General features: G+C 43.4%; 1 protein-coding gene across 8 annotated transcripts in view; it reads right to left on the bottom strand.

The window, feature by feature from the left end:
• The window catches only part of TIAM1 (TIAM Rac1 associated GEF 1), a 291,994-nt gene that overhangs the window by 109,110 nt on the left and 156,796 nt on the right, over positions 1–26,088 (bottom strand). For all 8 annotated transcript variants that reach the window (XM_075854541.1, XM_075854544.1, XM_075854548.1 and 5 more), the window contains one exon: positions 19,372–20,342. In XM_075854541.1, the coding sequence (XP_075710656.1) occupies positions 19,372–20,331 (960 nt within the window). In that variant the 5' untranslated portion in view covers positions 20,332–20,342. The remainder of the gene's footprint in view (positions 1–19,371; positions 20,343–26,088) is intronic.

Raw genomic sequence — 26,088 nt, 5'->3', positions numbered from 1 at the left:
TTAAATTGAGAAAAATGCTAATTTTTGCAATTTTTCACTATATTTTCGTGTTTTTCACAATTAAATACGGAATGTATCGACCAAATTTTACCACTATCTTAAAGTCCAATGTGTCACGAGAAAACAATCTCAGAATCGCCCGGATAGGTGAAAGCATTTCGACGTTATTACCACATAAAGTGAAACATGTCAGATTTGAAAAATGAGGCTCTGTCAGGAAGGTCAAAAGTGGCTAAAGAGGGAAGGGGTTAATGGCTTCCGTCATTTTACCAGAAACAATAGTGCGGCATGCTGCGCTATGTTTTTAAATGCATTCGTGTTCTTAGCTAGTGGTGCTGTTCTATTGGAGTGTATGGAAAAGATCAGCTGTTCGCAAAGTGGTGAAAAACGGTACTACAAGTGTAAAGTGACAAATTGACACCAATTTTGGTAAAAAAACAAACACAAAAAAACTTTACAACATAGATTAAATCACGCTACTTCACTAAAGGACCATCTGTGGATACAATATACTGGTATATTATACTGGTAGGTGTAAATACCTGGAGTGTGTGATCTGGAGTCGGGTGAAAAATAAATATAGGATCATCAACTTAATGTGTTTATATAAGAGAAGCCCTAAACAAGCACGGCATCTGGAGGATACATTAAAACAGAGGTGACAACCTCTGGAGCCATTTACCGTACTGACAGCAACACAAGAAGATGCCACAACATCATGACCAGATGGCACTGACAGACGTACAGTAGTAAAAGCAGCATATTGGGGGATGCACCCACATCAGATTAGTATCTGGTTAATACAGGCTATGGCCTTCACACCAGATCTCCACAGAGGTAACCTTAGTTTGAAACCTAACTCCCCCGAAAACACTCAGGGGTGACCAGACCTAACCCCATTATGCCGCTTTCCGCACGACACATTCATATATGTCCAGGAAGCTGATATATGGGGAGTTGTTTTAACGCAGGTCCTCACCCTTAAGGCCTTATTCACACAAACGTGTGCGTTTTGCGCGCGCAAAAAAACGCATTTTTTCTGCATTGCAGTTGCGTGTGTCATCAGTATTTGGTGCGCGGCTGCGTGATTTTCGCGCATATGGCATCGTTATGACACTGTTTTTATGTTGTTAAACAGAGATGGAGGTAGTTTCATTTGTCCCTTAATTTCTTTAACAACTGTTGCGCGAATCACGCGCAGCACACGAAAGTACGTCCGTGTGCCGCGCGTCATTTTCACGCACCCATTGACTTCAATGGGTGTGTGATGTGCGAAAAACGCCCAAGTATAGGGCATGTCATGAGTTTTACGCAGCGGACACACGCTGCGTGAAAATCACAGACTGTCTGAACGGCCCCATTGAGTTACATAGGCCCGTGCGTATCACGGCCTTGAACTACGTTCGTGTTAATAAGGCCTTAAGGGCTCCATTAGCTGCCCCTTACTCTGCCTGTGACATGAGAGAGCACAATGGTTTTCTTTCCCGTGTAGCTACTATCATCACACGAACATTTTAAGCTCCACCTTTGACCTGGGGACGGCCACAAAAAAGAACTAGAAACCCCCCACTCTGGTGCTCATTTGCATTGGCCACATCCACTTTGAGGTACGTTTCACGGGACAATCCTGCAAAATACGGGGCGGTTGTGAGGTATGACTTATGCTAATCAAGTTCTCAGCTTCCTGCAGCCCTGAGTCTTGGGAGACAAAGTCGGACTGGCCCACCACAGTACCAGAAGGAGGATCAATGGGCTAATCAGTGGGTTAACGCCCTGATACAACAACGGGCTTCCAAGGTCCAGCGGACAACAACCCCATTTGGAGCCACCAACTTGCCACTTGGGTCTCGGAGAGAATTCAGAAATAACATATATTAGATATTAGTAATGATATGTCTTGTGTGACAACATTACAATACAACTGAATGTGGATGTGCACGTTTTGTATAAATGACTCACTTACTCTAGTCTGACACTGTAGTTAACACAAATATTTTACTCCTCCCATCAGTCATACCTGAATTTTCATGCTTCAAATGGAGTTCTGATTTTAAGAGGATCTGTCACCTCTGCGGACATGTCTGTTTTAGTAAATCCTTGTATTTCCCATGTTAAAACAATTCTGGAGCACCTTCTCTTAGAACTCTACACTGTGCCATTCCTCTGTTATTCTTCCTAAGAATAATCTGAAAACTGGGTGTTACCATTCCCCTTGTCAAAGGGGCGTGTCCCTACACTGTGACACCGTCAGTACTGATTGGATATTGTCAGACTGTGTACGGACACACCCTCCACTGATAAAACCCAGTTGTCAATGTATTCATTAATTTCTAAGAGGAATAAACAGAGGAACTGCAAAAGGCAGAATTTTAAGAAAAAATACTCCAGAATTGTTATATCATGGGGCATAAAAGTAGTTACTAAAAACAGAAATGTCAGGAGAGTTGACAGCTCCTCTTTAAAGAGTTTGTCACCTACGAAAACTCAACTACTGGATGTAACGATGGCAATGAATTTCGGAATTAAACGAGCGCCAAATGGGCTAATGAATTTATGTGGCGAGTTCGGTCTAGACACCATCTTTGCCTTTCAAAAGCAGCGAAAACGCTCACAAACCAGTGTGGATGTGTTACACTTCTGTAAATGTCGGGCTTCTTTAGGTTTCTCAGGCATCCTCCGCCATTGGTGTGAGCAGCTACTTGTAACGCTGCGTTCCGACATTAAGTAATTAACATGCAAATTCTCTCTGGTTATCAGTCACTAGGGCTTTGCCCCTTTGTTACACTGAGGATTATTCATCACACAGGGAGCGTTTGAGACACTAATAGTCTTTATAGATTAACACAAGAAGAAGTGAAAGGATTTAGGACAGTAATGAATGGCACTCATCCCCATAACACTGGGTGCATGCATGGGGGGTAATGACACTCCTTGTTAATTGCTTAGCCGCAGCAGAACTGTACAAAACATAAATCTTAGAAATAGTCGTGTCTTAATATTTTATTTCTCAATTTTCTAGGTGTCAACCACTCATCGCATCCATTACAGTGACCATAAGGGACATCTCTCATTCTTCCACAGACCCTAAATGCCATCGACACTCGAAATACCGTTTACTCTTTATACTGTACGGCCTGTGTGAGTTTCATGAACCAGGATGACCAGTATTATTGTATTGAAGAAAATTTCCACATAAAAAAGAAAAAAAATTTGGAACTAGTCATTCGGACTACCCTGTATCCTTATGACCTATGAGTTTAGGAACCCCCCACCCTTATATTAGCCAGAGCAGATCCACTGCAAACAGATTAACCAGGCACCATGTAATACCACATTTCTCCTGCAGTGGCAGCACCTGATCACCGGGTATATCAGCTCCCGGATCCCTGCCGATTAACGGTTATCACTAGTGGGCCCTTAAGCTGGTATTATACGGCCCGATGTGGGCAGGGTAAATGAGCACCGATCAACGGGACAGCTCGTTGATCAGCACTCCTTCCCCAAGGAGCTAGTATGGGAACAGTTGCTCGTTCATCGGCTGATCGTCGCCCTGTTTACACAGGGCAATTATTGGGAACGAGCATTCTGTGTACGCTCGCTTGCCCAACAATTGGCCAGTGTAAAAAAGGGCCTTTAGAGAAGGGGTTGTCCAGCTGGTATAGGATTCCTCTATCGGACTCTCTATATCGGATATTGGTATAATACACACTGTGATTTCCAAAAAGTGACTTCCTAGAAGTAGAGGTACTGCAGTGGCTTTGTCTCAGCTTTCTGCAGACGCTAGTTGGCACCAAATTCCCTTTTTGTTTTGCAGAGTTACAGCATCACAATGTACTCTCTTAATGATTTTCCTGAGTGCCACTGTATTTCTAGGAATTCATGAACCAGGAAGTTCAGGATGAATTGACGGAGCTATAGGTCTAGTTCAGATAAAGGAGTGCTGCATTGCATAGAATTAAAAGATAAAAGTAAAATAAAATAAGATTTTTAACAAACTTTTAGTACTATACATAGGTGTCGACTTCGCCGACTAGATTACTAGAACATTGTCCAATCCACTCTATGAAAGGGTTAATGAGGCTCTTGTTAATATAAAAGGCAGAGAAGAAATGCATCTATTTAGGTTAGAGCACAATGGCAGAAATCTATAATACATAATGCAGTTCTTCGCTGCAGGAAGAAGATCACTTATGCACAGCCTTGAGTTCCATGGATTTATTACGCTCCATTTGTTCGTCTTCACACCCGTCTCTCCTGGGAGCTTTTGTTACTTCCCAAACACAAACTGGGACCCCAGAATAGATTGCTGTTACAGCTGCTGCATATTATACTGGGTTTTACGTATTTATGTAACCGGTCATACTGGTTTGGTAAAGCCGACGAGCCACGGCTCTCATTCTCATAATATACCAAGACTTTCAGAAGTCATGAAAATGTTCTTGGAGATCACATGTAAGATACCAATAGAAAAAAAAGGTACCAAAAGGCACTTGCTGTAGACTATGGCCAACGTTCGAGCTTCAAAGCAGAGGTCAAGTACAAAAAACAGGACTATGTAGACTACCATGATCAAATGCATGACTATCAAAAACAGAAAGCAAGCTGGTCCCATGCCATCAGAACTGCATGCCCTCATAGTCCTATTCAGATGCCACTATATCAAGGACCTTTCTCTGCCCATTGTTGGGTCCATATCTTGCGTAACTTGAGTCAATGTGCAAGAAATACACATTGGATTGTCCCTCCTGCCATAGTAAGGGAGGAAACCCAAACAAGAAAAAAAATAAAAACATCATGCAGATGCTCAGGTCAGTCTTGAATCGGTGTGCTGCAAAAAACGGTGCCAATCCCCGGGCCACCAAGTCTGCAAAGAACGGTATATGTGGACAGAAGGTTCTTTAGTCACAGATTACATAAAATGCTCAACACGAAGTCCAATAATCCGGCTTTGCCATTGCACATGAACACATTCCAACTATCAGAAAAACCTCCATGAAATACGAGTATCATCCCTTTTATCATACAAAGGAGGTAGAACGTGCTCACTACTCATGGTCTGGTTCTCCTACCTTGGGAGACATAAAACTGTATATGGTCATCACTACAAGGAATGGTACTCAGCAGCAAAGTTGGCCATACACATTAGATTAATGTCGGCCAAACGGGCAGATATCGGTAAGAGCTGACAGCCGTTGACAGGGAGCAAACGATCGGGCAGGAGAGGGGTCTGGCAGTGGCTTAAGGCCTCATGCACACGACCGTAGCCCGACCGTAGCCGTGTGCACGGCCGTGATTTTCGGGTCGGCCGGCTGCGGACTGTCAGCGGACTGTCAGCCGCAAGCCGCCCGCACATGGCCACGGCCATTGTTTTCAATGAGCCCGGACCGCAACTCCGGACCGTAATAAGACATGGCCGTACTTTCTGCGGTCCGGGCTCCCGGGCCGTGCACGGACCGCAAAAACTACGGTCGTGTGCACGGCCCCATAGAAAAGAATGGGGCCGCAATTCTCCCGTGGATTTTCGGGGGAATTGCGGACGCAAAAACACGGTCGTGTGCATGAGGCCTAAGGCTTTTTTACATGGGCCAATGATCAGGCAAACAAGCCTTTATATGAATGCTCGTTCTCCTACAAGACTAATCATAGCTCCTTGGGAAAGTACCAAACAAGCGCCGATCGATGAACGGTCAGGTCAATCGGCGCTAGTTTTTACAGCCCATCCCGGGTCGCATAAAAGAAGCCTTAGAGAAGTCACGTTTATAGTGGAGTCAGGAGGAATAGCGATAGTTGGCCAACTGTAAACTCAATTGGGTTGGATGAGGCAGAATTTTTTTTTCAACTTTCGGGGGAATTTGGTGTCCATACTCACATCACAAGCTCGAACCTGAAGTGTTGCTTCAGACCAGCGGACTCCAATGTGCATGAGAAGTCGAAACAACTACCTCTGTCTTACCATCTCCAACATGTAAGAGCGGACTGTTACATTTGGGTGATCCAACACTGGTGAACTGGGTAGACTGCAATAGAGATCAGGTATGCCCACACGCAGTGATAGGCTACGTCCAATGACTAAGGAGAGAAAAAGTCATGCCAGGCAACTAAAACACGACAGACTTGCAATGAACATTTATGGCGTGAGTAGATGTGGAGCCCTGGATTAAAATACATCATATTGAGAAATGATATAGTCAACATTGAACTAAAACTTCAGAAAATCAAAGGGAACAGATCCAGATGTCGAGCTTAGTGTTTTATATCATGGAAACCACATGAGAAGCATTTAGCGCACATGACGGAGATAACAGACTACGTGCTACACGTGCTATTACAATAAGACCCAGATGTGACCACAGAACTTTCTAATGTTATTAGATTTGACATACAGTACATGGTGAGAAAAACTTAAGAGGGGAGTGGATCCTTCTGTGAACATTTAAGGAAACCGGACTTACCACAGGACCGCATGCTGCCATCAAACTACAAAGTGCTACTCAAATCTTCATCGGTTATCCCCTCAGATTTTAGGGTGACTGTAATATGTGGGAGCCTTTCATAGGTTCCATAAGCAAAATACTAAAATGATTACAAGTGGATAGGGATTCTTTGCTACATCCCGTTACCCATGGTCAAGAAGACCGACATCTCAAGATGCCCTAATGCAGCAATGTTAGTGGGAGTCCTAATAAGATACGAGGACAAGTACTGCACAGTATGGCTTCCAACTCTGACCGGACAGGAACCATGGTACCCGTTGTGGAGAGTGTTAGGTGATCTCTCTTGGATAGACTTATTCACGCTGTATCTGTATTCCCCATGAAATAACTCTGGAGCATCTTTTCTTAGAACTCTGCATTGTGTCTTTCCCTCTGTTATTCCTCCTAGAAATGTTTGGAAACATCGACAACTAGGTGTAAACATACCACTTCTCAAAGCGACGTGGCCCTACACAGTCTGGCAACATCAGCACTGATGGGAGTGTCAGTCGGTGTAGGGACACATCCCCAACTGGTTACATCCAGGTCTCAATTTATTCAAACATTTCTAGAGGAATTACAGAGGAACGCCACAATGCAGAGTTCTAAGAAAAGATTCTCAGAATTGTTAAATCATTGGAAATACAAGTATCTACTAAAGCAGACATGTCAGTAGAGCATCCAGATCCTTCCTTTGCACACCCTGACGTGCCATTACGTCCGGGTTGCGGGGGTTGATGTTTGGACCGCGCTCCATATGCTGCGGGTGTCGGCTATATTTTACCCGGCACTAACAGCCGGGAGCAGCGATCGCGCCCCCCGCATTGAGATCGGGGGTGATGATGGTTGTTATGGCAGCCCAGGGGCCTAATGAAGACCCCCAGGGCTGCCTTCAATCTGCCTCTGCTAAGCCCTGCCTGTAAACAGATGCCAGTAAAACTGATGATATACTGCAATACGTTAGTCTAAAGATCGCTGGTTCAAGTCCCCAAGGGGGACTAATAAAGTGTGTGGAAAAAAAGTGAAAAAAGTTTTAGTAGTGAAACATTTTTATTTTTTTTAAAGTAAAAAAAAAAACAAAAAAAAAAAAAACTTTACATTTTCCCCCTAAGGTAAAGTAAAAAATTGGTATCACTGCGTCCGTTAAAGTATGAACTTTTACAATATAGCGTTATTTAACGCACACGCTGAACTCTGTAAACAAAAAAGGTAAAAAGCCAAAATCGCTGTTTTTTGATCAACTTAGCTCTCAAAAAAAGGTTAATAAAAAGTGATCAAAAAGTTCTACGTACAAAATGGTACCGATAAAAACTACAGCTCGTCCCACAAAAAATAAGCCCTCACAGCGCTCAAACAGTGAAAAAAATAAAAAAGTTACGGCTCTCAGAAGGTGGCGACACAAACCATTTTTTTTTTTAACAGAGTTTATTATCGATAAACATCGTAAAATATAAAAAAAAAACTATATAAATTTGGTATCACCGTAATCGTATTGGGCCACAGAATAAAGATATGTTGTTGTTTTTACCGCACGGTGGAAGCCGTAAAAATGAAACCCAAAAAACTATTGAGGAATCAGAGTTTTTTTCCAACTTCAGACGCAAAGAATTTTTTTTCAGTTTCCCAGTACATTATATGGAAATATAAGGGTATGTTCACACACAGTGGTTTCAGATGTAATTCGTGATGTTTACGCCTCGAATTATGGCTGAAAATATGGCACCATTACGCCTCTGAACATCTGCCCATTGCTTTCCATGGGTTTTACGGTGTTCTGTTCCCACGAGGCTTAATATTACGCGTCACTGTCAAAATAGGGCACGTAAAAAGACGCCCGCAAAAAAGAAGTGCAGGACACTTCTTGGGACGTTTTTGGAGCAGTTTTTCATTGACTCCATTGAAAAACAGCACCAATAAACGTCCGTAAAATACGCCCGAAAAACGCGAGTTGTTACAAAAACGTCTGAAAATCAGAAGCGGTTTTCGCTTGAAAACAGCTCCGTATTTTCAGACGTATTTTGCTAAGCGTGTGAACATGGCCCAAATGGTACCAAAAGAAACTACAACTCCTCCCACAAAAAATGAGCCCTCACAACGCTCTATTGACGGAAAAATAAAAAAAAGTTATGGCTCTTGAAATGCGGGGAGTGAAAAATCAAAAATTTAAAAAATGGTTTTGTCCCAAAGGGGTTAAATCATTTCTCTACGTAAAGGAAACCGTCACATCATGTCAGACAGCAAATATAAGAAATGGGGGGCAAAAACCCTGCAGCCTTCAGCAGTCCCCTAACAACTCAACATCACAGCTTCCCCCATGACAAACTCCAGAGGTGTGGGTAGCCGCGGGGTGTGGTGTTGTGGTCACAGATCAGCTTTTCATTTCCCGAAAACGTGTAAAAACATAGGAAATGAAAGTCATAACATGTCACCTTCATATAAGCTGCAGCGCTGAACTGTCAAGACCCAAAAGTCACTAAATAAGTGAGCGGCACCTGTCCTTAAAGATTCCCTCCTAAAAAATCACCAGTAAACATAAGTCCTTGAGTCGTCCTCTTCCATCAAATTGCTATAAATTCTATTCAGCCATTTCTCAATTAGATATCTGCTTCTGAGAAAGCTGGGTGACAACCAACCAGGCTGCCAATAAAGATTCCATTGGGGTTGCCACCAAGCTTTCCTGGGCTCCTGAAAAAAAAAAAAAGTCTGCCTCATTATATAGCGACACACGTCAAGACCCTAATGGCCATTTAGGCGGGAAAGCTTGGCGACCGCACATGAGGAAGCTGTAATGGCGGTGATTTTGTTTGTCACTTAGATTTATCAACAACAAAAAAATTTAACTAAAAAGGGGATTAACCAAATTTTTAACAGTTCGATAAAAGATGACGACTGAAAGACCTATAATTACAGGTGATTGTCATTCTGTGTAGATTTTTCTATCAATGCAGAGGCCCCCCCCAGAGCCCCCTCCCTTTGTTATTTAATGCAGATCTTTGTCACAATATTTTTTTAGATGGGGTGTAGTCTCCCAGCTAATGCTGGGGGGGGGGCTTGCTCATCGATTTATGGATTGGTGATTTTAACTTATTTATTATATATTTATTATTAATATTTAATTTTAATGTTACCATTAATAAAACATCGCTGCCAATTTTGTTCCAAAATTATTTCTGGCTTGTGTTTTTATTTATATTTTAATGTGACTTGTGCTACCATATTAGTCCTCGTTCACATCTGCGTTGGGGTCCCGTTCTGACGTTCCGTCGGAGCTTTCCGTCAGAACGGGACCCTGAATAGATACAAACGGAAACCAGAGGTTTCCGTTTCCATCACCATTGATTTCAATGGTGACGGATCCGGTGCCCATGGTTTCCATTTGTCTCTGTTGTGCACCGGACCAGTCGTTTTGCTGGAAGCAATAGCGTAGTCGACTTACCCAGATATTCAACATATCAAATTTCTGAGGTAAAGATTTTTTTCTTATTGCTAAGCCTGGCATATGCCAATGACTATGTATGCAAATGAGAGGGCGGAGGGTAGCGATTATACCCAACACCATTGAATCCTTTATTAGATATTATCAACCTTTATTCGATATCATCATAAACAGAACCTAAAATGTGTAGTCACAAATAGGTGAACTTATAGGTGTGGAAATCTCACCCTGCAGTGATGCGGGCAAGGCTGGGTGGAGCAGGGCGTGCCGAGTGTCTTTTCTGTGATCTGTTTATTTCAGAGTTGTACACAGTTTGTACTCTTTAGTCAATGCACACGACGTGTATTACGTGCATCAAAACCACAGCGTGATGCTGTACCAGCATCGACAATGAGATTGCAGGTAATCTCATGTCCACAGTGCGGTATTTTTCGGGACATAAACTGACCCGCGGTGCTTATTATCGAAACCGCGGCACGTCAATTTGTCTCACGATTCCGCTTGCGAATTCTATCCCCATAGTTCTACAGAAATATGCAAAACCCGCAGCATGAAAACGCAGAGATTTATGCAGCAAAACACAAAAACCGCACCTTCACATGAATCAAAAACCGCACCTTCACATGCAGTTTTTTACCTGCGAATTTCTTGTGGTTTCTTGCAGTTTTGCTGCAAATTTTCCGCCGCAAAATACACAACGTGTGCATGTAGCCTTGAAAGGGTTTGTGCCATTAGGACAACCCATCCTAATATCCTTTCTGGGCATATAGACATTATATAGGGGGGTCTTCTGTATGAGCCAGAGTGAAGTGCCGCTAACAAGAAACCGCGTTTAATCTGGCAGACTCGGCCGTCTATATATTATATTAAAACCCTTTAACACCGGCCAATGATTGGGGCGAACAAGCGGACTTTCGAACGCTAGTTCCCGATCATTGGCCCGTGTTACATGCTCAGCGATTAGCCGACAAACGAGCAAAAGGTAGTTTGTTGGCTGATCAGATCTTTTACGTGGGTATTAAAAGCATCGGTTGTCGGCAGCACGTCTCCCCCACAAACAAGGGACGCGCTGCCGAGAATATGCAAATGTTATGTGCCCGAACAATCGCTCTAATGATCATTTGGGCAAATATAGTATCGATCACTGCTCCGTGTAAATATAGCAAGTCGATCAGCGCTCGTTGCAACCAGAAAAATCTGCCAGTGTAAAAGGACCCTTACGCAATGTACTATCGTCATCTGAATGGCCGCCTGCAATACTGCTTTTCCATGCACACGGCCATGCCCGTAGTCTCGGCCAGCGATTGTGGGCACGGCCGGACGCATTTTCAAAGTATGGGAGCACGGCCCGTAAAATGCAAAAGAATGGACATGTTCCATAATTCTCTGAACATTACTACGGCACGTACACCCATCTGTGGCGATACAGAAAGGTGCCCACGGCCAATAGAGCTGAATCGCTCCGTAATTGCGGACCGTATTATGGTCCGCAATTACAGACAATTTTTACGGTCAGTCACGGACAATTTTTATGGCCTTAGGCCCCATACACACGGCCGTGCCAGTAATCATGGCCCCCGCATTTTTTGGGCCGTGCTCCCATATAAGGTATGGGAGCACGGCCCATAAAACACAAAAAAACAGACATCCTCAATCGACAAAGCTCTACGGCACGGACACCCATCCGTAGCGATAAGGAAAGGCGTACGCGGCCAATAGAACAGAATGGGCCCGTAATTACGGTCGGGCGATTTTACGGTCGTGTGCATAGGGCCTTACCCAGTAAAAAAAAAAAAGCTATTTGCCAGGGCTCATGGGAACCAGACCCGCACAGATCAGCCAACTCCCACAGCAACATCTATCATATTAATTAAAGGGGTTTTCCTATGATAAGACAACACTCTTAATATCAGTCTGTTATCAGTGAAGCTCAAAATGTAATGTGGGATCCCAGACCATCAGGAGGGAGACTCATAGTATCAACAACATGGTCTCCCTCCTCAGATACTTTGGCAGGAAGGTATTTCCCACCAAAAAAAGGTAGAAATTCCAGCTGCTTAGTGACAGCTGTCATTGGGCCAGATGTGAACCAATGTCAGCTTTGTTGCAGGAGAAGGTTTTCCCCTGAGCATGGCGACAGTGGTCAATTGGTCAATAAACCGACAGGGGGGCTGGGCTTTGTAACGTGTGAAGGTCTTGCTGATACCTCAGCGCTGTGTCAAGAAATTCTCAAACACCCTCCCTGTTTTACTGTTTTTTGTAACGTCACAGGCCATTATGAGTGGACACCTGGTGACTGGTTGGCTTGGGCTTATGACTAACCCGAGTATGTTAATTTTAGGTTATTTATGTGGATAGGTCATACCTTTAAAGGATAACTGAACTTTTAAAAACTTTTTAAATTAGTGACATGTTAGAAGTTTTGATCGGTGGGGGTCCGAGCACTGAAAACCCCACTGATCGCTAAACAAGCGACAGAAGTGCTCGGGTAAGCGTTGTGCCACTTCTTTTCGGATTGGCTTTCAGAAAAGCCGAGCAAGCGGTGTACAGACTCAGACGCTCTATAAAGCTTGCAAACCGCTTCCTCATCTTTCCGAGAGTAGTCGATCAGAAACAAAGTGTCACAGCGCTCATCCAAGCGCTTCTGCGGCTTCGTTTTAGCAATCGGTGGGGGTCCCAGTGATCGGACTGCCACTGATCAAAATTTCTGACATCACTGACATGTCAAAAGTATTTCAATGTTTAGTTACCCTTTAACCACTTCCGGATCGCCCAGACTATAAATGGCCGGGCGGTCCTTAATTAACTCTGCAGGGAAGTTCCAGAACGTCCTGCAGAGATAGCCTGTTTGCCGGGCTGAAGCGGCATTTAGCTCCGTGATACAGCTGACATCACGGAGCTCTGCCCAGAGACCAATCAGTGAGGTCTCCGGGCATGTGATCATTGTGACAACTATCACAATACTTTCCCCATCATCGTGGCACCCCCACCACCCCTCGCGATACTTCGCGGCCCCCACCTCTAACCTCTCCCTCTCCTAGCAGGCTGTCAGGAGAGTGAGAACAGTGTATAATAAAAAAATAAATATATTTCTATCTCCATATACCGTACCTATCTCCGTATACCGTACCTATCTCCGCGCGAGATATACACACCCACTATCTAGCTCTCTCAGGAGAGCTAGACAGGAGAGCTAGATAGATAGATCTAAATTGCGATTTATTTATTTTTAGTGTTATACGAATAAAGATTATTATTTCTATCTACCTATCTCTTTTATATCTTTCATGTCATATGTATAGATGCATTGTACATTTTTAGGCTGGGGCTACACGCGATTTTGGTTACGACACTGGTCGATTAAACAAAGATCTCTATGGAATCAACTGGAAAATTTGCACTCCAAAAGCCAGTTTGCGCACCCTTGTAAGCTCCGCCTTGCGCCCAGCGTGTAAGACATACTACATGATGTAAGACAATACATATTTGCCATTGTTAAAGATGTCAGAAGTTGCCAAATATGTATTTAGGTGTGTTTACCCAGTGGCATGCACCAGATGTAAAAAAAAAACAAAAAAACATCAACTAAAATTAAATATGCACATTTTTATTTTTTTTATTTCCCGTTTTTCCTTTTTACATTTTTTAAAAAGTAAAATAAATCTATTTTTTTTTTGATACAATATGGAAGCCCAATATGTTCTGAGAAAAACAAGACCAAATACATGTAGATTGGAAGAGTAATAGAAGAACAATTTGCTTTTAAATTGGCACATGGCTAAAACATGAAAATGTGCCCGGTCAGGAAGGAGGGGGGGGGGGTAAAGCCGCTGGTCAGGAAGAGGTTAATAAAGGCTAGGATGTCATTCAAAGTGTGATTTTGGAGACAACACCGGAGTATCAAGAAGAGACCCACAAGACACAGACATACAAACTCCATGAAGATGTTGCCCCAGGTCTAATCCAGACGTTAGTACTGCGGAGCGCAAGCAAGCAAGAGTGCTCACGATAAGGTCGCAAGTATATGATCTCTATAGTAGGACTACAAGTCTCAGCGTGCACTGGGTCTGTTAAGGACGTGATTAGAGTACATGAATTAGCTGCTTATTACAAGAAAATTATTTCAAACATTTGTATGACTTCTTCTTCCTGCGTGCTTAGTTCTAGTGGTTATGTCACAAGAGCATTATATTATATGACAAGACATCTGTGACAATAGACCGGGTTTACTCTTCACGTGTACACAGGGAGGTCAGGTGCAGGCGAGGGGGCAGATACACAATACTAGTAAATATTTGCTCGTGCAAGGAATTCAACCGCAGATCCAGCACACTTGGGGCCTGTAACTTCAAACCATCATATCATTAGAAAAGAGATTTGGCCAATTTTTTTTTTTCAAAATTCACATTTAATGTACAATGACCCACAATTTCAAACTCCCTAAAGGCGCTGTTCACACTGAGTATTTTTGCAGGCAGAAAATTCTGCCTCAAAATTCCATCTGGAATTTTGAGGCAGATTTTGATCTGCCTGCATGCCGTTTGCAGCGTTTTTTTGCCCACGGCCATTAGGTGCGGCGAAAAACGCTTTTTCTGCCTCCCATTGATGTCAATGGGAGGTCAGAGACGTTAACGCCTGAAGATAGGGCATGTCGCTGCTTTCTCCCGCAAGAAATGCCTCCGCCTCCCATTGAAATCAATGGGAGGGGTTTCCGACAGGGTTTCAGCGTAAAAAAACTCAGTGTGAAAAGGGCCTAATTTTCATATACCATATTATGGATTTCTGAGTTAATAGAAGGGGGCGGGGGTCCACTGTTCAGGATCCTCATCTCTTGGCCAAAGTGGAGAAAAGTTTAAGAGCGCTTCTCTTGCTATGGAGGACCTGTCCTGCCTTGTATTACACAGGCAACCCATTGATTTGAATGGTCACTGTGTAATGTTTAACTTCCCCTATGGTGGCGCTGCAGGGAAATTAAACACTTACTGTCAGATTTACTCACAGATTACAGCTAATCGCTGAGGGTCTCCACAGGGGCACAGTGATCTGCTTATTGTAAGGGGACCCTTCAGGAATTGTCCAAAGCAGAGAACCCCTTTTTAAGAACGTAAAACTCAATTCAACAGTAAACCGAAATGCAGGGAACAATTTATAATGTCAATTATAGTCGGTGCAGAGAACACCAAAACTATCAAAGATCTGACAAAGCCAAAGAAAACGTAAACCAATTAAGACGCATGCAAATTCAGCTGGAATCCCGAGAGTAGTTGGGGCACTAAGTGGACAGACTTGTGAGTTAAACAGGATTAAAGTGGGAGCACTCAGCCAAGATTACGAGACACGAGAGGAGACCAATATCATAACATGTTACGGGATTAACCAGTTTTAGAAATAACTTTGACATTTTGCTGAAGGTCACATCAAGGTCAGAATTCCAAGAAATTCTTGTATTAACATGGGCAGGACAAGTATTCAATGACATTAAATCGGCCTAGAGGGCGAAAATAGGAAAAAGTCAAATAAAACTAAAGAAAAGGTCTACTGGGCCAAAATGAAAAAATAAACAAAATCACACTAGGCACTTTTTGCATTTGTCGCGGTCACAAAACGTGGGCAAATTGTAACCTGGCACTAGGACAGTCTCTCTTTAGAATCGGGCACCTGTACAATTATCAAGCGGAGTCAGTGTAATAGCTCCCAGTAAATGGACACCACAAAGTGCAAATCATGGCGCTAGAATCAAGCGCCGACCCCGGACTACACGGAGTTCTTCTTGTTAAGCCGGATCTGCAGGCACACGTGTCATGTGATCACTCTCCGCTCTGCTGAATGGCTGAGGGGTTCAGAGAAGAGAGGGGCATATGGGGAAAAAAACAAATTTTCCAAGTGCGATTTGCACTTTAGGAGTCCGTTTAGCTGATGTTACGTATGTAATAAACGTAAGGCACTGTTCAGACTAGCGTTGTGGCTTCCATTTATAACAGAGCCACGACCAATGTGATGGATCCATTTTTCGATAGATCCAAATGGACAATGATTGACTCCCATTGACTTTAATAGGGTCCACCAAGGTTCCAATATTTTTCACTCCAAGATAGTGAAGCACAATATGCTATGGAGTGTGAACAGACAGAGGAATGTCCTGGCCATCTGCGTAGGGAAAATAATGGTCTTCTGTCCGCAAACCCAGACAATTTGGACACTAGTTGGACATTCCACACAGCATGTTGCTATATGGAGGATAAGGAATTTTAAATAAGTCCTGTTAACCCCTTCACAACGTCGTTATTTTTTGGGATGAACTAATTTAAACGGTATCTCTACCTTTAAACATCATTTTACAGGTCACATAAAATCGACATAAAAAGTTGAGTAGCTCCGCCAATACATTACATATCTTGTACTGATCCACAGTTAAAGCCTGTTGTATACTCCAGAGCTGCATTCATAGTTCTGCTGTTTTTCATCTACAAACACGTTTAAACTGCTAAGGCTTTGTTCACACCTGCGACGGTGTGTTCTGCTCTGTCAGAGGACCAAAACAAGGGAATAATGGAAACAATGGCTGCGTTGCACAAAAGACGCTGCCGCCAGAAACATATTGACTTTAATAGGTTTCGTCGGGGGGTATGCGATTTTACCGGAGACATTAGCGCAGAATGCTGCGCTATTGTGTTTGGTAATCTCGGCCGGATCTGCGACGGAGACCCCTAACGGAGCCTCCAACACAGATGTGAATGAGGCCTTAGCATAGCTTCTATAATACGTTGGAGGAGTTCATATTTCCAACAAGAGATTACTATATACAATGCCGGATGTAAAAAGCTGCACTTCTCATAATGCAAATCATTAGACAGCCAGAAAGGGATGCTTGGAGATTTACCTGCTAGATATTCTCTCTATTCCCCATGCTTTACACTGCAGTTCTGCTTGTTCTAGTACAAAACTACCACAATCTTAACAGTAAAACTAACTGCGACAAAGAGACGCATTTTAGTAAATCTCACTCAGGCTAATGTAATATCTGGATGCTGCGGCTCAGTAATTATGCAAAACAGGAGCCTGAAAACCACACAAAATATAGTCTGGACTTCGGGGGGATTCTCATTAACCACGTAAAGGAACAGCTCAATATTGAGTAGGTATTAAACGCTTTGTACCAAGTCATAAATCTGAGTTTAGAATCTCGGTCACGTGTTTCCTTAGATATGGTACGAGATGAGAAAACAAGCCTCTTTGCGGTTTACAAAAACATTACTTCCCCTATGAATTATCTCTTTATTACAGGATCATCGTTTTCTAGAGAAACCAGGGAAGTGCAATAAATATTTCATTGGTTGCTATAGGTTGCAAAGAGCCATGCACTTAGAGGTCAATTTAGAGTACAAAGAAAACATGCAGTTCCCCATGACAACTCTTCCGATCGCGGTTTCTATTTCCAAATATTAGCACTGCAGCTGTCTTTTTTTTTTTTTTTTTACATAATTTGCCACTAAAATTTAAATAAATATTTGCATAAACATCACATTCTGATGTCAGGCCCTGACAATTCTACAGAGATGAGCGGCGCTACGTAGGCACTACTTATCTTATCCTGCTAGAGCAGTCTATCACACATCACTTTTGCAGGAAGCTTTTTTTTTTTTCAAAGGACTGATTGACATTTAGAGCTCCCTATTTCGTAAAGAAAAGAGGTTATTCAGCAGCTGCAGTGTGTATTATACAGTACTGTCTCTCAAATCCTGCAGAACATGACACACCTTAGATGCTGCAGAACACCATAGTACCCACCTCGGATGCTGCAGAACATCATGGTACACACCTTAGATGCAGCAGAACATCATGGTACACACCTTAGATGCAGCAGAACATCATGGTACCCACCTCGGATGCTGCTGAACACCATGGTACCCACCTCGGATGCTGCAGAACACCATGGTACCCACCTCGGATGCTGCAGAACACCATGGTACCCACCTCGGATGCTGCAGAACACCATGGTACCCACCTCGGATGCTGCAGAACACCATGGTACCCACCTCGGATGCTGCAGAACACCATGGTACCCACCTCGGATGCTGCAGAACATCATGGTACCCACCTCGGATGCTGCTGAACACCATGGTACCCACCTCGGATGCTGCAGAACACCATGGTACCCACCTCGGATGCTGCAGAACACCATGGTACCCACCTCGGATGCTGCAGAACACCATGGTACCCACCTCGGATGCTGCAGAACACCATGGTACCCACCTCGGATGCTGCAGAACACCATGGTACCCACCTCGGATGCTGCAGAACACCATGGTACCCACCTCGGATGCTGCAGAACATCATGGTACCCACCTCGGATGCTGCAGAACACCATGGTACCCACCTCGGATGCTGCAGAACATCATGGTACCCACCTCGGATGCTGCAGAACACCATGGTACCCACCTCGGATGCTGCAGAACACCATGGTACCCACCTCGGATGCTGCAGAACACCATGGTACCCACCTCGGATGCTGCAGAACACCATGGTACCCACCTCGGATGCTGCAGAACACCATGGTACCCACCTCGGATGCTGCAGAACATCATGGTACCCACCTCGGATGCTGCAGAACATCATGGTACCCACCTCGGATGCTGCAGAACATCATGGTACCCACCTCGGATGCTGCAGAACATCATGGTACCCACCTCGGATGCTGCAGAACACCATGGTACCCACCTCGGATGCTGCAGAACACCATGGTACCCACCTCGGATGCTGCAGAACATCATGGTACCCACCTCGGATGCTGCAGAACATCATGGTACCCACCTCGGATGCTGCAGATCATGGTACACACCTCGGATGCTGCAGAACATCATGGTACACACCCCAGCTGACCATTTATTTATTTTTTATAAGGATGATGGTTTCAAAATCAATGGTGGACAGAAATCTCCCCCTTACACTTTATAAAGAAGTTCTGCAGTAGGTGAGGTGTTTAGCATAAGAAATATATCCCTACTATAAACTACAAAGAATATTAGAAGTCATCTCGACGTTCCGAGACCTGTACAGAACGCCTTAGTGACCATTATAGTATTTTCATTATTTACAGACCATTTTTTGTATATTAAGTTATAAGTGTTGTCTTTTTTCCAAGGTGTCAAAAATTGTATTCAGCTGCTTCTGATCTCTATCTGTTCCTGGGAAAGCTGGATAGAGGTCAAGATACCGCCAAAAAGAGCGCCAGAAAAAAAAAAAAAAAAACAGTGATGCTGGAGCAAGAAATATTTCCGTACATGTGTTATTCAGGGGTCCAGGAAAGCTGGGTGACAATGGTCACTATGGCAGCAATATTAGTGGTCACCCAGCTCACCAATAAAGAAAAGATGGCTGAATAAAACGTAATAATCTGGCAGAAGAAATGATATATATATATCCCGATATTTATTAGTCAATTTGTTTAGGGCAGACCCTTACCTGAGTTGTTTTCGCCCTGCGCCCGTGCATGCTATTACTGTGACTGAGCTTCAAGTTTGTAGCCCCCTCGGAAAGACAATGAGACTTTCTGCAGGGAAGGGTGTTATAGTTGCTGTAGGACGGCGGCTCATTGGTTGAAGCCGGTGACTCTTTGTATTGGGCAGATTCTGGCGAGTGAGACACCAGATTTCGACAGTAGATCATGAACTTATTCCTGGGGACACCATTGATGGTGGCAAGCTGGCTCTTCTGTGGGTACAAGTCTGTTAGAGAGTTGGCACGTTGGGAAGAGCCCAGCAGTGTGTGGGAGTCCCCTGGGTCAATTCTAATAGTTTCCTCGCAATCCTTCTCTTCGGTGGAACATAAAATTTCCTCAGTGCTGGTTAAGTGTTCTTGGCTCAGGTCGGAGAGTGAAAATTCGAGGCTGTCCTCCCTCCATAGATCAGCGGATTTGGAGCGTTTCTTCTTAAAACTGGCAGCATCCAAGAGGTTGGGCCCATTGGTTAAATACAGTTGAGATCGACCATTTCCGTCAGGATAATAGGCGGACTCCTCCCCGTAGAGTCTGCCTTCTTCAGAATCCTGCATACTCTGTACGGATGCCGCAGTGAGGACTGTGCTGCTGTTCAAACTAGGAGTGACGGAAGAATCTGTATGATAGGAAACCGGTCTCATGCCCACGTCTGCCCATACTCGGCTATCGTAGTCATCGAGTGTACCATCCTGAGAGTAGGGTTCCATGCCATTTTCTGCAAGAGACTGTGGGATGCTGGGAGTACTACTTGACCTGTTGCTAACTTCTGAATTACGGTGAACCGGTTTCCCAGAAGAAGCATGCCTTGTACGGCGCGAAGCTTTGTTGGAGATACGAAGCGAACGAGAGGTGTGCTTGCGGCCCAGGCTTGGGTGTTCTTTACCGTACAAAGCTTGCTCTACATTTTGGCTTTCTGCGTTTCCCATGATTTCACCGTCTGGAAGACAAAAAAAACAAAACGTAAACATGTCTTCATAACTAATTTTAGGGAAGGGGGTGGAGACAAATAAAAATTAACATTTAGATTAAAGGGGTTGTCTCAATCCCATCCATATGACCTATTAAAGGTCCCCCTCTACGCATCAGAATGGCCACCAAGTAATGCTACATTTCCACTGTAGAGGTACAAATGCACCTTCCTCCGGCCAGAGAAGCCGATATCCATGTGCCCGCTTCATTTTCAAAAGAGGGTTGTCTTTTTGAAACAAAAGGAAACTATAAAACACACTTTTTTTTTCCTTACTTCTCTACGGAGATGTAACCACTTCAAAATTACAGGCTCAAAGCCTGAGGCTGCACTACTGGGATATTCTGATGACATGTCCCCCCTTCTGACGACTTTCATGTGCAGTATTGCCATCTGAATCCACATAGGGTTTTACACTGCACGTCATAGAAAACAGAGGGGGACAATTCAATCTGGGAGTAGATATTGTTACATTTGGTGATTTAAATCCATAACAGCTCTGCATCTGACAGAAATCATTAGAGGAAACGTCATCAGAACCTTTCAGTAGTGCAGCCTCAGGCTTTGGGCCTATAACTTAGAGCAACCACATCTCAACATAGAAGTGACACACACACACACACACACACACACACCAATTAGACCTAATACACACCCACACACAGTTTTTTTGCAGGCCGAAAATTCTGCCTGGAAAAATCAGCGCCATTTATTTATTTTTTAAAGCGGTTTTGCATCACTATGTATCGCTGGACACGAGGCAGTGACATCATCGTGCCTGTCTGTGCCGCACAGACCGGAGGAGAAGAAGGATCTCCACCACTCGTCATTGAAACAGGGTTAAGGGAGTTTGTATATTAATATTTTTATCAGGCACTTTTGGGGGCAGCTGTGGGGGGCATTATACAGCATGGGGGCAGCTAAGGGGGACTTTTTACTATGGGTTGCATATATGGGGTAGTTATGGGTGCATTATACTATGTGAGGGCAGTTATAGAGGTAATATACTGTGTGGAAGTCAGTTATAGGGGGTTTATATTATGTAAAGGCAGCTATGGGGCCATTATACTTTGTGGAGGGCAGTTATGGGGCATTATACTGTATGGAGGGCAGTTAAGGGGTGCATTATACTGTGTGGGGGCAGCTATGGGGGCTTTATACTGTAGAGGCAGTTATAGGAGCATTATAATGTGTGGGGAGCACTATGGGGGCAATATACTGTGTGGGGGCATTGTCAGGGGGTATATTGTATACAGCAGGCTGAGGGAATAAATATGAATTCAATGGCGTAGCAGGCAATTAGGGGGCGTGACATGCAAAAAGGGGTGTGGTCTAAATGATCGTTAGAGGTTACATGTTCAATTAATCATGATTTAGGTCACAATTGAACAGACCGAATACAGACAGTTTTTTGCAGGCAGAAAATTTTGCCTGGAAAAATCAGCACCATTCTTATTTTATTTTTATTTTTTTAAGTGGTTTTGACGCATTTTTTACCTCTTTCATCAACAGGTAAAGAAAATAACCCGAGCATTTGACAAAAATGCGTCAATAATTGCCGGGAAAAAAAACACGTCACGTTTTTTTCCATCTCCCATTGATTTTCATGGGGTTTTTTAGGCGGGGAAAAAAAAAAAAACACCTTCACCTTCCATTGAAATGGGAGGCAATTTTGGCAATTTTTTGCCGCGGTTTCTGCTAAAGTGGGAGGGAATCTCAAGAATACAGAACGAAAGCCATTTCCCGGTCAGTCTACCAGTAGAATTAGGCTGTTCTATGACCATCTGCTCCATAAACAGAACACAGGCTGCCATAAAGGGCAGCCTGCCTTGCGATGGATTTTTGAACAGTTCGGGGGGAGTCTGAATACCCCTGAGTTCTGTTAATTTATTATTGTATTAATCCCTCTTTGTAAATTTTAGGACTGCTGTTAATTCAACTGCTTAATATAAATACATTTAAACATTAAATATAAAACAGATCGTTCCTGCCGTGTATTACAGTCCGCAAGTAATATATCTGCAATATTAATAATGAATGGTGGTACGAAGAATAGAATTCTGCTGGCAAATAAAGGTAAGAACTAATATATTCCAATAGCGCAGTTATAATACATACAAGTGTAACAGACGTCTAATTAAACGACTTACTAAATGTTACAGATTAACGTTCTGCCCTATGATAATGCTATGGACTGATCATTGTAATACAAATACATTGACGGAAATATATATATTTATGGTTTTATTTAAAGGAAAGGTGTTCAATACTTCCAAATGAAAATGATGAACACTACAAAAAAAAGTCACATAAGTTTGTATGTTCTCCCTGTGTTTGCGCGGGTTTCCTCTGGGTACTCCGGTGTCCTCCCACACCCCAAAAAAGACAAAAACATACTGATAAGGAACTTAGATTGTGAGACCCCAATGGGGACAGTAAGTGGGGTCCTTTGTACTGCGCTGCGGAATATGTTGGCGCCATATAAGTAACAGAAATAAATAATAAATAAAAGGAACTACCGCACAGCCCCATTGAAAGAGTAATTTATCAGAATAAGCGGTCATATGTGTGTACATGAGGAATAACACTGTCTGACCATTATATGACAGAGATTTTTGCATTATTTAGCAGTTTTTCCCTCTGCAGGCTCGCTCTCTAAATCTCATCAAGTTTAACAATACTAGATTCAATTTCAATATTCTCAGAGGATTTTTTCTGATTTTTGAATATCCCATCTACGTCGTAAATTACTTAGTTAGTTCTCTATGATAGAGATATATATATATATATATATATATACACACACACACACACACACACACACACACACACACACACACACATACATATACACTGCAGTAGCATGGAGGACATTGTATAGCAGTAAATGAGCAGTGTAGCTGAGAATCCAGCGCTGGGGTGAGCTATATCACCAGAAAGCTGCTGCAGTGTTTTTTTCACTCTGCTCATGCTCCCCCTCCCCTTTTTATAGACTTCTATGGGCAGCGTGTCGGTCTCTCTCTCTGCTCCTTCCTCCTGCTTCCCCTCCCTTCTCCATAGACTTGTATAGCAGGCAGTGAAGAGACACACAGCCACTTCCTGCAGTCCCTCTCCTCTGCTCTAACTAGGGATGGATTTTGCTTCAACATCAGGGGGGTTGACAGCAGATTACAGAAAGGGAGACACCTAGAGGCAGTAACTTCACACAGAATTTGCATGAATAAAACAACTACATTTTAACAGTAAGTAAATGACAAAGTTAATATATATCAGGTATACGGTTAGATTTGCATAAGTAGTTGATGTCCATTTAAGTTAATGGGGCCGAAATGTAGTTGCCTGTACAGCCGGGAGTGCAGGGAAAACTCTGATGGGGATGCAGCTCTTAACCAGCACTGCTGTCCCTTCATTCAGGACCGGTGGGGGCCCGAGAAGTCAGACCCCCGCCATTTAGAAAGAGATGGCATTTCTTAGCGATATCACTTTATGAGATGGGAAAACTCCTTTAAAAGTAAAAAAGTATGCAGAGTAACTGTTTTTCTCTCAGTAACTTCTGTTCTTTAACTATTTTTCTCCTGACCTACAAAACAAACAGAATGAGCGACATAAAGCAGAAGGTCAAGAAAACTAGCCCTGCCGCATCCCTCTAATGATCGAGCCATCGTGGAGCTACTTCCAGCGTCTGGCACAAATTGGTCAGCCGGATGGAGTAAACTGTAAGGGACGTTCCCAAAGGGATAATGGATGGGTGACCTCAATTAAAAGGGAGAGTGACCAGCGTCTGATGCAAGAGCATAAAAGGACATTGTCACTTCCCCTTGAGGTAGATTCAACCGCTGAAAGCTTTTTCGCTGACTGAAAAAAACGTATAACATCTGAACGTGAAAGAGCAATGCCTATAGGGAAAGATCAGTCTAACATTTCCCATCTCTGCTTCAAAAGCACTGAAAACATTCACAATGAATCTCTTATTATTGCAGGCAGCATTATAAAAAAAAAAAATAATATATATAATAAATAAGCTGTGAGCCTTGTTGGTGCTAGTTATTTTACATTTTTCAAAAAAACGAAAATAATTTCCAGATATTGCTAAGGCTCTTTTCACACCGCCATCATAATTGCCTTTATAGCGAAAACCATGACGGCGCTGCCAGAACGGTCACCCGACAGGCACCAATGGTGCTTGACGGACCCCATTAATGCCCATCATTTTGACAAGTAAAGTGCTACAGAGACTGACGGTAGTGTGAACACCTGTAGAAAGTATGTGAACCCCAATGGATTTAGTAACTCCCTTTTCAACAGATAAATGGAAAAACACTGCCTAGGCCGGGTGCAGACATGTTACATACAGATTTCATGGCGGATTTCACTCATTGTATCGATTCAAGTCTGCGGGGAAAAAAAACGGCAGCATTTCTACAACATACGGGAATTGCAGATCTGAAAATGAGAAAGATTCAGTTGCAGATTTCTTACGTTGTAATGTATGGGGTGTATGGTTTATGTAATGGAATAAGTCATGGGGGCACATCATCTTCTAATATTATATGTAGCCCTTTTTCCCCTGCTCCTAGCAGCCCCTGTACAGAGATTTCATCCTTCAGACCTCTCTGTGGGTTCTACCCAAGAAACATGTGTCTGTGCTTCACGCCAGTGCACACCAGCTCACTAAAGCAAATGGATTATCCCTGGGACTGTCGGGTGAGGTTAGTCATTTACATACAGTCCACAGAAAGGGTCAACCAGTCCAGACCAAGGACTGTATTGGCAACACGGCAGGAATTACTAATCTTGGGTGAAAATGTACATTAAACTCTAGATTCACCTTAAAGGGGTTGTCCAGGCACAGACAACTGATGACCTATCCACAGGATAGTAAAATGATCTGTGTGGGTCCGACACCAAGACCCTGCACCGATCAGCTGTTCCGGATGTTACGTAGTATATGCAGTATTCGGAGCCGGAAACAGATTGCTCCAACCACTGCACGGCAGCTGTGCTGCAGAACAGCAACTCTGCTGCTATTCCGTGACCGGAGCCACCTGCTTCCGGCATGTAAATCCGGAGGCAGCCGGAGCAGCTGATCGGTGCGGGGCCTGGGTGTCGGACCCCCACGATCATATACGGATGACCTATCCTGTGTATAGGTCATCAGTCGTCCGTGCCTGGACAACCCCTTTAAGGTTCCCATACACATTAGATTACAGTCAGGCGATCACCTAAGATGTATTGGGGTGTCATGACTTTGCCCCCCAAAGGCAGACGTCGAAAGAAAGGTTGGGCATGTTGTTCTCATGGGAGAAGCCACTGCCAAAAGGCGTCTGTCAGCGACTTAATCCCCTTTGCCCATTGAGTACACATGCGAGATCAGTCGAGCCAAGTGTGCATGTGTATAAGGGGTCGGAAGGAATAGCTATGGGCTGAACGAGCGTTCGGCCGACAGCTATCTAAGATCTATGGGCACCTTAAGACTATCAACTATATATACAGTAAAAATCTAGCATCTTTGTAATAAATTTTTATTAATCTTTGTTTTTCGCAATTTTCATAAATCTTGCACTCCGCATTATTGTTTTTGCTATACTGCAATGTGGAAACCATCAGCAAGCTGATGTTGATGGATCCGTTAATGTGTCTCTCTATTTAGTACTTTGAATATGTAATAATATCTTGCAGTTAGCAGACTGTGGCCGATTAACTTATCAACCACATT

The sequence above is a fragment of the Rhinoderma darwinii genome, chromosome 2 (assembly GCF_050947455.1).
Source record: "Rhinoderma darwinii isolate aRhiDar2 chromosome 2, aRhiDar2.hap1, whole genome shotgun sequence".
Taxonomy (NCBI): Eukaryota; Metazoa; Chordata; class Amphibia; order Anura; family Rhinodermatidae; genus Rhinoderma; species Rhinoderma darwinii.
The sequence above is the reverse complement of the archived record's forward strand: the minus strand, read 5'-3'. Positions and strand labels throughout refer to the sequence as shown.